Below are 15,277 nucleotides of genomic sequence, written 5' to 3'. Positions count from 1 at the left end.
GAAGTTTCTAACATCTCACAATGGTGCCAGCACAACAACCTGGCACTAAACGTAAGCAAGACTAAGGAAATGGTGGTGGACTTTCGGAAAAAGAGGGGAAACTACACTCCACTTTCCATCTGCAAACAACCAGTGGAGAGGGTAGAGTGCTTTAAATACCTTGGTGTTCACATCACAAATGACTTAACATGGACAAACAACACACACAACATCATTAAGAAATCCAGGCAGAGACTGTACTTTCTGCGCCTGTTGAAAAAGTTCAAAGTTTCCACACCCATCCTAAAAGCCTTTTACTCCTCAGCAGTGGAGAGCATCTTAACAGGGTCCATCATCACCTGGTACGGAAACGCCACAGTGCGTGAACAGAAAGAACTACAAAGGATAGTGCGCTCTGCTGAGCGCTGTATTCGTCAACCTCTGCCTGCCGTGAAAGACATATACACAAAGAGAGTGCTATCTAGGGCCAATAACATTCTCAAAGACCAGTCACACCCAGGATATGGACTATTTAAAAAACTGAGATCTGGAAGGCGACTGTGCTGTCACAGAGCTAGAACTGAAAGACTGAGAAAGAGCTTTTTTCCTCATGCCATTTGCTTACTGAATTCCTCCTAATTACTTTGATTGAACACACACACACACACACACATACACACCACACACACACACACACACACACACACACACATACACACCACACACACACACACACACACACACACACACACACACACACACACACACACACCTTTCATTTTTATTTTTATTTTTATTTTATTTCTTCTTCACCCTTCTTCTGCACACTTGTTTTGCAACGGCCATGCATTTCATTACAAGTGACACGAAAGTGTCTCTATGTACATGACAAATAAATATCCTTGAATCCTTGAATCCTTGAATCCTTGAATTAAGTAAGCTATTCCTCTCCTTATTTGTAAGTGTAGAGGGTGGCCATCTTGAAAAATGGTGGCCATCTTGGATTTTTACGCCGCCAATGCCCTGTGCCAATAGAGTGTATTCTAATGAACATGTGTGCCAATTGTCATGCTTGCATACCAAAGGAAACTAATTTCCCCCTCATTGGCGGCCATCTTGGATTTTTGCACAACCAACACCCTTTACTGAAAGAGTGCATTCTAATGAACATGTGTGCCAATTTCCATGCTTGCATACCAAAGTAAACTATTTCTGGCCTTATTTTCAATTGGAGAAGGTGGCCATCTTGAAAAAATGGCGGCCATCTTGGATTTTTGCTTGGACAACGCCCTCTGCTGAAAGAGTGCATTCTAAAGAACACGTGTGCCAATTTTCATGCTTGCATACCAAAGTGAACTATTATGGGGTATCTGGGCAGTTAACTGCTCCACTAATTTGACAAAGAGCCAGTTAGAGGCTGAGCTGACCATGTTTGTGTGTATGTATCTTCTTGCTGCACTGATGCTTTGACCATGTTTGTTACATGATGACATCATGTTGGGTTTAAATACTTTTCTCAGATGCAGTTCAGGAGAACGGTTGGGCCAAGGATAGGTGAGGTTAGGTTCTGAGCAGGGCTTCGTGCTCTGGCTCAGAACAAACTGTTCTCACACTTAGAAGAAGAGCTGGGGACAACTGGGGATGCGCTTGGTGCTCGGCGGATGGGCGCTAAAGCCCTGATGCTAAAGGCACTAGGTTATGCTACATTATGGTATTCTAAGGGTTAACTGAATTGCTCTTCTCACTTGCAATGTACAATAAATGTAACTATCTTAATGGCAATGGCATTCGTCTTCTCCTGTGATTTCCTGGCTTCCTGGTTTCTCTTCTCTGTTCTCCTGCACAAAGATGGGTAATGTATGCTTATGGCTGATTGAGTCCAATGAACTAAATAATAACTAAGTATATATTTGTGATAATTAATATCCAAGTACTTCTATATTATTAGGTATTAATTGGTAAATGGTAAACATACACGAGTCAGATAGCAGCAGGTGGTTATCCTTGTGCAGCTGGCGATTAGCCCAGATTAAAGGAGAAGTCCACTTTTTTGAACATTAAAACCATTTTCTGAGTGGTCTGCAATGTTTTAGAGTCCCCCTCACCGTTTATTTCATGTTTGCTGCAGTCTCTGTTATTTGGCTGATTTGGACTTGATCTCAACCAGCTTTAGAATGGCCGTCTATGAGCACCTGCAACTCTGTTCTTAAAATCACCTTAAACATTTGTTTTCGAAAGTCTACAGCTCACAAAGTGGTTAGGGGTGTTCACTAGCAGTCCCTAACAAGTTTCAAGGCAAAATATGCCTTCTGTCATGTTTTATTTTCCATTTTGTGAAAGAAAGTGAAAGTGAAAGTGAAACTTAATTTACAAATTGCTACATAAAACACACAAATAATTAGGACAGATGCCATATTTCGCCTTAATGTTCAAAAAACTGGACTTCTCCTTTAAGTCTTATTAATTAAATTGGGTTATGGACTACTTTATTGGCCCAGCTAATAATCTTAATTAGCAATGTGGGTTAATAACAAAGTTACAACACTAGCACGTTTAGCGACTTTTTGGTGCATCTGGCGACTTTTTAAAACGTGCATTTTCAGTGACAAATTCATTGATTTTCCACATAATTCTGACTCTGCGCTGCCGTCAGGAGTGTTTCCCACGGTTAAGCAGGAATGCAGATTAGCTCTGATCTCCAAAAAGTAACTAGCACCGCCTATTTCTACTGTGGACGAAGGCATGTGGGCACATTTTCTGTAGATCAGCGCGCCGACGTCATCTAGCGACTTTTCAGTAAGCCCATAGCGACTTTGGCTGATTGGCAACACTGATTGGAGCTGTTCAAAGTTGATTGCTTCCTAACAAACTGGGTGGAGTTCTCGCTTTCTCTGGAGAAAAACTATATTTGTAGGTGTTGTGTCACTAGGAGGGCGTAGCCTGGCTTGTATAGAGAGGGTCATGATCTGCTTCTTTCCGTTTTGTGAGTGTAGCATTTCTTTGGCTTTATCCCATGACACAATATACTTTTTTAAAAAACTGTGGAAATGTTTGTGTGTGTGTGTGTGTGTGAGATCACAGAGAGTTGAGAGCTGATCTGACAATACCCAGATCCAATAAGCAGGCATCAGAGGGACCAAGCAACCAATCAGAGGGCTCAATCAGTGGTAGCAGCAGCACCAACCAATCAGGTAAGTTTTAAGTTATTTACATTGGGCATGTTCGTGATGAAGCAGTGCTGCTTTTGCTAGGCAGCACGCATGCGCACTTTGCCAGTTTGGTGCATTGTGGTTAGAAAATTCTAATCAGAATGCATCAAACTGGCCAAGTGCGCATGGGCACTGCCTAGCAAAAGCAGGCCCAGGAATGCCAAAAAAGCCCAGTCTGAATAGGGTTAAATGATACATCCCACCCACTATATGGTGAATTTCAGCCTCTCCTCTCAGGTCGTAGGTTCCTAATGCCAGCCTGCAAAACTAAGAGGTATAGATGCAGTTTTATCCCTTCTGCTATTAAAACACTGAATAGCACATGAGTCCAACATTTTAAGGTTTCCCCCTGTGTGTTTTTATATACATATTTATATATTTATTGTTATTTATTGTTTGGAGCACTTGTCTGCTTGTCATGTTTTTTGTTTTTGTTGTCCTTGTTTTGTTTTGTAATTGTCCTTTGTCACTGTCATTAGTATTGGGCTGTTGGTGCAAGTTTTTTTGTCTGTCAGTACTTTATTGTCTGTGTAAGCTCTTGCTACTTTTGCCTGCAACCAAATCTATCATCGGGTACCTTACCTTACCTTAACTTACCTTAATAGTTTGTTTAATTTCCACAATTGAGAATCGATAAGAGAATCGATAAGGGAACCGGAATCGTGAAATCCTTATCAATTCCCATCCCTAGAAGGGATGCTAAGGACACGTTGTTTCGGTGGTCTACTTTTGCAAGTGTAGCAGAGTGGTGTTTACCAAGAGTAGGGATCCCTAGTAGGGATCAATAGCTCAAGAACACTTTCAAAACTGTCAACCGTGTTACTCAACTGTGTTACGGTCAACAGTGCAGGGGAACAAGTCGGCACTTTTTTTAGGAGAAAAAACAGAGCAGACAAACCCATCTCCCTAGAACACAAATTATTTTGTTTGTTTGTCTGTCAATATGGAGATAAATTGGCAAAAACATACTCCTCCTCAACTGTCATCAGTGTTGCCAGATTGGACGGTTTCCCGCCCAATTCACCTTTCGCAAAAGCCACGCCCCCTAGTTATTGTTGCTACGTCCGTCAAAAACTTAGAACCAGGCTCACGTTTTGGCTGCGTTTCATAGGAAATGTGTGTAGCCTACACTTCTTGTATCCTACACACGCTGATTACTAGAAGCCATATTCAACTGTGAAATACAACAACTTGATGATGGCGATGTAATGTCTGTAACCAGGACATTTTGATAGTGCTTGGTGTAAACTGGGACATTGCAGCCGTCCGCCAAGACCTTTGACGGGCTTTGGGCACACTGCGCAGCTCTTGGGCAGTCACACTGGGCGTTTCTCTTCTGTTCACTTTAATGGTTTTAGTTGACAGTTAATATCTTCATAACAAGCGCAGCCCCATTTCAATGTTACTTTTTTTTTGCTGTCACACTCGACGCATATACACAGACACAAACTGGGAAGGAGAGAGGGTGGGGGCTGCTCCGTGGGCTGTGCATTTGGCGCATATTAAACAACGCAACTAGTAGTTTCCCAATAAAATTTGAATCATAATGCCGTGATGCTATAATATGTGATGCGATCTGGGAAAACTCGTCGGATGTCGCGCTGGCCGCTTCTCAGGAAAGAGCGAAAATAGATCGAGAAGCAATGTTTTCCTGAAATCGGTTTTTCATTAAATTATTGTTGTTTAACATCTTGTCTATCATCTCTGAAAATATTTGGTCTGAAATCGCTGTTTTAATGTGTTAAAATGAAGATTGAAATGGCCCGATGTGTGGTGAGAAGGGAGGCAGCCGTGAGCAGTCTGCCTGCGCAGCCAACGTGCTGACTACGCTCGTAGCGCAGGAGCGCGCGAGGTTGAGGGAAAACACCAGAGCTAGTAGACTTCAAGGCTCAGAATTTACACATGTGCAGGCCTATTCACTGACTCATTGTCAGCGCATCTGAGCAGTTGAAAACGCCTTCTGCCTCGATGAAGCAGAGTTTTCCCTCAAGTTATAGGTCCAAAGAAAGAAGGAACAATGAATACAAACAGTAGGCGACACCTCTCCGTGGATCGGAGGCCGTCGAGCCCTGTGCTTATCAACTCCAGTCTCATGTGCCTCTTGCAGTTTATCACTACAACTGCGATTAGGCTACTAAACGGCACTGGAATGTAGATTTCATTTTTTGATTGGATAGCTCACATGCAAACCTTAAACTAAAGCGCCCGTGTGATTTATCTATTAGGAAAAGTTTAATTTACTGCGCTGTGTCCTACTTGTTGTCATAATAAACGGTGCTGAATTGAAAGATGTAGATGTGGTCAAGACAGGGCTTATTAGGTTTCTGTAATTTAAAGAAGCCTCATCGGATCATCTCAGATGTGGAAGATTAAAATGCTTTTATTTAGAACCGTGCCCAATGAATGTGTTCAGTTAACAAGTCTTCAGCAGTCCGTTTCCAGAGTCAGTCTGAGATACTCGGTGACGTAACCTAGTTCATGTCAGTCATTTACCGCAACGCACCGGGCAGTAGAAGAGCGCGATGAAAAACGTTTCTCCTCTCTATTTGTTGCGCTACCTGCTGCAGAGGGTCAAAAGTGGTCTTGTAGGCCTACTATTCCGAGGCAGCGCATAGCGAAAAGATTCATTCTTTTGCCGCGCAGACCTTTGTCATAATACGCTGTGCTGAATTGAGTGTCGTGGTTTTGGTCAACTGGCTCCCTAACACTGTAGAAGCGTCACTGGATCATCTCATATGTTGAAAAAAATATAGGCTACCTATGCATTTATGTCTTACCTAACTAATGGGTTCAGTAAAGACATCTTCAACAGTCAATTTTCAAAGTCAAACTGAGATGCACCGGTGACTTTCACCACAGTCTTTCAAATCACCTAAGTCATTTCAAGCGATGCGCGAGATAGTGAAGAAGATAAGCGCGGAGAAAACCTTTTCTCTTCTGTTATGTCTGTGCTGCCTGCGGCAGAGGGTAAAAAACAAAGCGGTCTTCACCGCCCTGTGTAGCCTACTACAAGTATTCCGAGGCATGATGTAGGCCTATGTTTGTTTTTTTGCGTGCAGCTGGTGTTTTGGAATCGCCGCGTAAAACCATGTTTTACCTCCGAGCAGAGAGCTCAGTGCACTTTCCCGAGACACCTGAAAAGTTTTTGTTGATATTTTCGCTTCATACCCTAAACAGTGAAATGGCTGGTCCAATAGGCCTACACGTCATTCGTTTCTTTACCCGATGGAATGCTTTAGGAACCTATTTAAAAATGGCAAAAGTTGGGCAGTAAATTACGAATAGGCTACTACTAACTGGACAGAGGACCTAGTGAAGCATTCCCTTTTCTCTTCTCTTTGAGGCTACATGACTATACATGAATCAATGAATAGACAATTTAATTTGAAATGATTCTATAGGCCTACACACAGGCCAGTATGTAGCCTATAGACGACCCACAGTTAGCCAGCATTTTGGGTGTCTCTGGGAGACAAAAAAAAACAGGCCTATAGTGAAAAGTAATGAAATTACATTCGTTAGCCAGCAGTTTGGGGGTCTGGGAGACAAAAAAACATGGAAGACCCCAGGGTCATTCCACGCCAAATCTCCGAATCATCCCGCACGACCATCTCAGATTTGGCAGAAAAAAATCAAGGAGGTTCACAAACGTCCCAATAGGAAAAGTGCAAAATTATAGCTCTCAACTCCTCATAGTTTTGTCATTAAAAATGTTTTTGTCAGGTACCCCCCTGACTCGTTTGGAACAGACTTCTCAGAGAGCCCACTTTCAGAGTGTTGTATCTAAAAAACTACTTTAAGTAGGTCCTTGTGAATTTCAAGGGGTAACATTTGGATAATGTACTTGTGAAATGTGGATTTTCACACACCCTCTTGTCATTTACCACCGTTTTCTGGGGGCTTAAAGTTGCTTGAAAAATTCTCACCTTTGAATTTGTGGGCATCTTTGAAGGACTGTGGTAAGTGCAGTTTTAAAGACAGAGGTTTGATATGGACAATGTACAGTGCCCTCCATAATTATTGGCACCCCTGGTTGAGATGTGTTAAAAGCCTTAAAATAAATTCAGTGTTTATTGCAGAAGAATGCTGTCACACTGAAAATTTTAGGAAAATGTAGCCTTCAACTCAAATGAATTGTAAGAAAATAAAAAAAATCCCTGACTAAAAAAATAATTATTTTTCATTAAATCACCTGTTCCACAATTATTGGCACCCTTAACAATTCCCAGGAAATAAATATAATTGAAGCATTTCTGTCATTTCTACAGTAGTTAACAAAGTTTACCAGAGTATGTAGGAACATTTAATTAGTAATTCATCACTTCCTGTTTCCCTGGGGTATAAATATGACGTGACACCGAGGCCATTTCTCTTATCCACTCTTAAACATGGGAAAGACAAAGGAACGCAGCATACAAGTGAGGCAGATGTGCGTCGACCTTCACAGGTCAGGCAGAGGCTACAAGAAGATTGCCACTCAACTGCAGCTGCCCATATCTACTGTGAGAGGAATAATTAAGAAGTTCAAAACAACTGGAACAGTGGTAAACAAGCCTGGACGAGGACCCAGGTTTATTTTGCCACCACGCACAGTGAGGAGGATGGTAAGAGAAATCAAAATATCTCCAAAGCTCACTGTTACAGAATTACAACAAATGGTAGCATCCTGGGGTCACAAAGTCTCCAAATCAACCATCAGGCGCTGTCTACACGCCAACAAGCTGTTTGGGAGGCATGCACGGAGAAAACCTTTCCTCACCCACAATCATAAACGTAAACGTCTGGAGTTCGCCCAGCGGTATTGGGGCTTCAACTGGGACCGTATGCTTTGGTCAGATGAGACCAAGATTGAGCTTTTTGGCAACAAACACTCTAAGTGGGTCTGGCGTGCCACGAAAGATGCGCATGCTGAAAAGCACCTCATACCCACTGTGAAGTATGGGGGTGGGTCAGTGATGCTGTGGGGCTGTTTCGCTTCCAAACGCCCTGGGAAGCTTGTTAGGGTGCATGGCATCATGAATGCTTTGAAATACCAGGACATTCTAAATCAAAATCTGTTGCCCTCTGCCAAAAAGCTGAAGATGGGTCGTCACTGGGTCATTCAGCAAGACAATGACCCTAAACATACGGCCAAATCTACACAGAAATGGTTAACCAGACACAAAATCAAGCTCCTCCCATGGCCATCTCAGTCCCCAGACCTCAACCCCATTGAGAACCTGTGGGGTGAGCTGAAGAGGAGAGTACAGAGGAGAGGACCCAGGTCTCTGGATGATTTAGAGAGATTCTGCAAAGAGGAATGGCTGAAGATCCCTCTTTCTGTCTTTTCCCATCTTGTGAAACATTATAGGAGAAGATTAGGTGCTGTTTTGTTGGCAAAAGGGGGTTGTACAAAATATTAACAACAGGGGTGCTAATAATTGTGACACACATTATTTGATGTCAAATAATTATTTCTTTATGTGGGATTTTTTCCCCACTGAATAAATGCACTTGTATTGAAGGTTGGATTTTTCTCTTTTTTTCCATTAAGGTCCCATATTATTTAGAGAAAAATAATAATAATTGGAAGCTAAAAAACACATCTCAACCAGGGGTGCCAATAATAATGGAGGGCACTGTATGTTCCCAACCATTCTGTGCATGTTGTGTTGAAAGACTGATCTTCTGAGATGAACAGTTTAGAAGATATGAAGTCTTTAAAATGGAAAAACTGAAACTTGGTGCCATCTTTGCCACGTTATTTAAAAAAAATGTCACGACTCACCACCATATTATCAACAGTTTTGGAAAGATTAGATGTCTGTTCTTAACATATCCAAAAACTGGGATGGTATTCTGCCTCATTTGGTCACAATGATTTTTTAAAAACCCACTGTTGTGTGGCTTCCACTGCTCCTATGAAAACCTGATATTGGGGGGCAACTTTGCCATGCTATACCAAAACAATGACAGCAATCACCACAATGAACTGAACAGTTTTGGAAAGATAGGATGTCTGTTTGTAACATATCCAAAAACTGGGATGGTGTTCTGCATCAATGTCTTGTAATGACTCTTGAAAAACCCTTTGCTGTTACATCAGCAGCTCCTGTGAAAATGCCTAAGTCACATGAATTACCAGGGGCGGAGCTATAGGGGGACAAGCAGGGCATTTGTCCAGGGCCCTCCTGAATTTGTGGTAGGGGCCATAATCATGACCTTTGCAGACTTTTGGGTGCCAATCTATTTGGGCTGACACTGTGAATGACAGGCAGTTTGACTTGGGCATTTTTGATATAAGAAATGTGACTTGAGTATTTTTGTTTTATTTATATACCATTATTATTTTTCTTCTTTTAGCTTTTAGGTAACATTTGTAGTAACTAAATGTTCGTGAATTAAAAGTTATGACCATGTGTTTAAACCTCAACACTGTAGGAGTTAACATTTTGCTATTATACCGTAAAGTAAGTCTTGAATTACAGTAGTGATAAATTAATTGAACCGTTCTGATACGTAATGTTGCATTGTTAACACATAGTCTTGGTACAGGATGTTTGCCAAGCTTTATTTTAGCACATGATTTTTTTTAAAACAAATTTGTTTTAGTTGGAAAGATATTCTGATATTTTACTTTCAAAGATTTCAAATTTCCCAACACTTCTGCAACTTTGTTCTCTTAATAAAGATGCATATCCACTGGTTCAACACACAGACCTTTGCCATGAACCAATACAATGCGCTAGGTTCCTCGGTCATGGTTAGGACTGGGGCGGGGCCAAGTTCTATGAACAGGTCACCTTTGTCATGGTTTTTTTTGGGGGGGGGTGGGACACTTTTATTATCATGGAGAAGAGAAAAAAACAGTGATGATTCAAAAGGAGGAGACTGTTCGTAAGGAGGTAACCTGACTAAACAGCTGTCCTGCCCCTCCAATCACCATGACTGAGCTACCCTGAGCATGGTGCTAGACCACTGCAAGACTGACTAAATGTTCATCAAGGGCCAACTCTGTCTCAGAGCTGAACAATGCAAGCATTAATGTTTGAAGTTCAACATTAATCCTGATGAATTTGCACAAATGGACAAACATTTATACATGAAGTGAAACACAAATCTATTGTAGAAAGAATAATCATATGAAAAAAGGTAATATCTCATACACAATCCAAAATAAACCACAGCAGACCTCAGAACTGCATCAAAAGTGGTAAACAAGTTATTAAAGATTGTTATGAATTATAATAAAAAGCATTGAGATGTGGTGATAGTCAGGATGTACTTGTTTCAAGATCTACAGGGATGTTTCAGTGATTCAACATGTCATCACTTTATTCCGGTATTTGGTTTTTAGTGCCTAAAGATGAAGTTTAAACACGTCTATAACCTTTGATTTACTGGAATGTAGTTACAGAAAAAGCAGAAAAAAACTGTCAACAGCCACTTATACTTTTTTGCCGTATTATATTGAGTGTGTCGAAAATGCTCAAGTCAAATATCTTGTATCAAAAATGTCTGACTCAAATTGCTCAAGTCATTCACAGTGGCGGAACAATTGCACATAGGGCCTCATGGCAAATACTGGTAGATAGGGCCCCCATGTAGCCTGCAAAGATCAGAGCAGGGGCCCCACCTCAATAGAGCAGCAAGCTGCAGATGTCACACAGCCGTTTTTACAAGTCCATTCTTAAAAAATGAGACAGAGCACCACCCCAGTTTTTGGATATGTTAAAAACAGACATTGAGTCTTTCTAAAACTGTAAATGTCATAGTGGCGAGTTCTCTCATTACTTTTGTATAACATGGAGAAGATGCCACTAATATCAATTTTTCATAGGAGCTATGGAAGTCACCCAACAGTGGGTTTTTGAAAAATCATTGTGACCAAATGAGGCAGAATACCATCACAGTTTTTGGATATGTTAAGAACAGACATCTAATCTTTCCAAAACTGTTGATAATATGGTGGTGAGTCGTGACTTTTTTTTAAAATGACATGGCAAAGATGACACCAAGTTTCAGTTTTTCCATTTTAAAGACTTCATATCTTCTAAACTGTTCATCGCAGAAGATCAGTCTTTCAACACAACATGCACAGAATGGTTGGGAACATACATTGTCCATATCAAACCTCTGTCTTTAAAACTACGCTTACCACAGTCATTCAAAGATGCCCACAAATTCAAAGGTGAGAATTTTTCAAGCAACTTTAAGCCACCAGAAAACGGTGGTAAATGACAAGAGGATGTGTGAAAATTCACATTTCACTAGTACATGTTCCAAATGTTACCCTTTAAAATTTGTAAGGACCTACTTAAAGTAGATTTTTAGATACGGCAATCTGAAAGTGGACTCTCTGAGAACTCTGTTCCAAACGAGTCAGGGGGGTACCTGACAAAAACATTTTTAATGACAAAACTATGAGGAGTTGAGAGCTATAATTTTGCACTTTTCCTATTGGGACGTTTGTGAACCTCCTTGATTTTTTTCTGCCAAATCTGAGATGGTCGTGCGGGATGATTCGGAGATTTGGCGTGGAATGACCCCCCATAGGCCTATAGTGAAAAATAATGAAATTAGCCTACATTCATTCAGCCGATTTGAAATTAACAGGCATGTGGTAGGTAGTGTTTGATGAGTAGCCTTCTGTTATTTACTATAATAATAATAATAATAATAATAATAATAATAATCTGAATACTACTACTGGCCTACTCTTGGTGTGTTGCATCAAACAATATTTTTTCCAGTGTTTTGTTGTCCTCAGAAGTAGTGCCATTGGATTACAAATTTACTGAAGATAAATAAATGAGATTAATGAATTCTTAAAATTTCGCTTTCATTCAGGTATTGCTTCTGTGACTTATTTTTCTGATGGTGATAATCATCAACTATTGAAAGAGCAGTAATTAAGCCTAGTGACCTTTTAAGGTAAGGCCTATTTGAAATTTTGAACTATAATTTTGTTAAATACAAAACTTTTTGTTAATGTATGCTTTACCAAATCCAAGGTAATCAATGGACTTAATGCGATGGTTCGGAGTAGAATCACCCTAATGCCAATTGAACCGTGACACCCATCCACCTTTACACCCGAAGTGTTTTCTGCCGCAGGCTTACATCAACAGAGTTGCCGTGTTATTCGATGTTTATTCCGGATACCTTGACTCGAGCGCATATGGATCCTGGGCACCGTCTCCAAACTTTCCCCACAAAAATAACATGTCATGACACCAAACTTCTACAGTATAACAAATGTGGTTTGTACTCACAAAAAGATGAATTTGAAACTTTGTACATAGTCCAGGAGTTTATTAGTAACAACACACGAGACGATTAGCTTTTCTGCTGCTAAACATCCGTCGACGTCACTTCCTCCAGCTGGGACTGTCCAGGTATTGTAAGGTTTGTGTTTTAGTCCACAGCCAGGATATATGCACGAGTGTGGCATCGTCTTCTATTTATTAAGCGTGGTAAAAATTAAATCCGAAGTGGTTAATTTCTAGTTGTAGCGCAAGCTGTCTTTATGAGTTTTCCGCCTTCCGGACTCACGTGTATTNGATTCCATCAACAAAGNCTCAGCTGGAGGAAGTGACGTCGACGGATATTTAGCAGCAGAAAAGCTACTCGTAAGCTAATCGTAATTATGGGGTGGGACTGGGGGTTACTACTTCAGTTAGGGTGATAGTTAGGGGGGTGGGGCTGTGCTATGGTCATGGATGAGAGCAAAATTCAACTAGAGACAATACAGAAGGAGGAGACTAATCTTTAAGAGGTACCTTGACCAAACAACTGTCCTGCCCGTATCTCCCACCATCAGTGAGGCATCCGGAGCATCGTATCAGGTCGCTACACTGCTTCCAAATTGTATCACTGGTCCAAATTCTCGATAGCTATCTGACAAAGGAAGAGCTAAGTTCTTGATTTTATAAACAGTAGGTCGGTACTGTATTACAGTTATACAAAGAAATCAATTATTGCACAGTGGAAGTCTAGGAGCATTACATTGTGTTGATGTGGATTACAACTGTTCTTACAAACTAGTGAACGAAAGATGATAATGATAATCAAGCACTGAATGAAAAGCTAACTATAATAATGTCTCCATTGGGGATTAGAGTGTCCCAAGTACTTAGAATGGCTCAATTATGCAGTATCCCAATAACTATAATATCATTAATAATAATTACTATGATCATAATAATTATCCATAATAATGTGCTATCCATGCTGTGTTGACACAATGATTTTTTTGGTTTGTTTCCTTAGTTGTTTCTTTGACTCAAACTCAAAACTAAACACATTACGTAAATAAATCAAAGAAAAAATAGTTGCAATACCTACTCTGGCCACAATCCTCCATACTCAACCTCACATTTTCCTAAGTTGCAATACCTACACTGGCCACAAGTGCCTTGCATAGTTGCAATACCTTCTCTGGCCACAACCGCCTTGCATAGTTGCAATACCTCCTCTGGCCACAATCTCCATACCCAACCTTTAGAGTGTTTTTTCTCAGAATTCCTCCAAACGACTAAGTTGACTTTGGGTAAGTATAACATTTGATAGAGACAAGATATGAAAATAACGAAAACACCTTTGGAAAGAGTTTGAAATTGACTTTCAAATGGTAACGATATCTCAAAAATGTAAAATCCCACCATGTGAAGGGGTTTTCCCAGATCGCATCACATATCATATAATATTGTCCTTAAGTCTGAGCGATGCATTGATTATTTGTTTAGGGTACGTTTTCTGCCAGCTAAATGCAAGGGGGAAGGGGGCTATATTAGCAAACAAGACGATTGCACAGTTAGCCTGCTAATTTTAAATATGATCACCTGGAGCTAATAGCCTCCACATGGCTTAATCCATCCCTGTTATCAGTCCGCTTGAGGTTTTTGCTTCGGGAAAGTGAAAAAACGAGGTCCTAATCAATCTTCAGATGGTGTCAGACCGTGACGGTGCCATAGGCACACATTGTATGTCTCCCTAAAATCGTAGGTTTTTTGACGGACCTCCGATAAGTTCTACAGTCCTTAGTGTAGACGTAGTCCTAGTGTACACTACTTGGTTGGCGGCCGTTTGTGGGAGGGGTTTTGCGAAAGGCTAATTGGGCTGCTTAGGATAGCCGTGTGCGGGTAAAAATGCCATTTATCAGAAAAACCCACCCACTTTTTGCCATAGAAATCAATAGAATTGAGCGGGATTTTGTGCTTCTAGGCAGATTTTTTTGAACATTTTTTTGGGCTGGAAATCATCAGCCTCATCTGGCAACCTTGACTGTCATCGATAATTGTAACACCATTGACGGTAGCACGGTTTGACATTTCAGCCATTTTTATGGTGTTGTGCTAACTGAGGACCTCAGAAGTTCCACCACAACACCTTAATCAATTCATGTATTTGTATGCTTTATCTGTGTTTTTCTACATGTGATTTCTAATTCAGATTCTTATGAATATGTTGATAACACAGTTGACAGGCAATTTTCCCGCTATGAGAACATGAAAAAGAATGTATTAAATTATGGAAGGATGGAGCTCAAAACTTACCAAAAAGTCTTCCCATATCCTGCCAAAGAGGTTATGACATCACGTGATGTTATTCGTATGGCCTAAGACCAAACCATTACTGATTTATAGAGGGGGTTTCAGACCGTGACACGGTTAACACAGTTTTCGTGGACACACACAAAATGGCAAATTTCTTGTATAATGGAAAGGACAGTTTTGTCATATTGTGATGATTACTGTGAAACAACATTTGCAATCGTCTTGAAGACTGAATCTGACATTTGGAAAACAGGACGGCATGAAAACGCCCAAAATCAGTATTAAATATTCATTCTTGCTGAGGGAAATAATGCCATGTCTACACTTTCTGTATTATATGAAAGATAAATGTGTGCTAATGTCCAAAACATCATTGGATGCAGTTAATAGTTAGTGGAATTGGCAAATAAAATCCATGGACTTAAAAGCGTATCCGATTCGTAGAATCACTCTTATACTAACCGGAAGGGCTCCGCCCTCGCCCACACGGGCATCTGTTTTCAATTACAACATGCACACTCACAGGGGACCTAGTCCAACCTGTTACACAAG

General features: G+C 40.6%; 1 protein-coding gene across 1 annotated transcript in view; it reads left to right on the top strand.

Moving 5' to 3' along the window:
- LOC134458198 (NACHT, LRR and PYD domains-containing protein 3-like) overlaps nucleotides 1–15,277 on the top strand; it is a 44,620-nt gene that overhangs the window by 14,396 nt on the left and 14,947 nt on the right. The window contains exon 2 of the mRNA XM_063210369.1: nucleotides 3,091–3,170. Coding sequence (XP_063066439.1) covers nucleotides 3,091–3,170 — 80 coding nt within the window. The remainder of the gene's footprint in view (nucleotides 1–3,090; nucleotides 3,171–15,277) is intronic.

Source organism: Engraulis encrasicolus, chromosome 1 (assembly GCF_034702125.1).
Source record: "Engraulis encrasicolus isolate BLACKSEA-1 chromosome 1, IST_EnEncr_1.0, whole genome shotgun sequence".
NCBI classification, from domain to species: Eukaryota; Metazoa; Chordata; class Actinopteri; order Clupeiformes; family Engraulidae; genus Engraulis; species Engraulis encrasicolus.
This window is presented reverse-complemented; position numbering and strand designations above follow the sequence as displayed.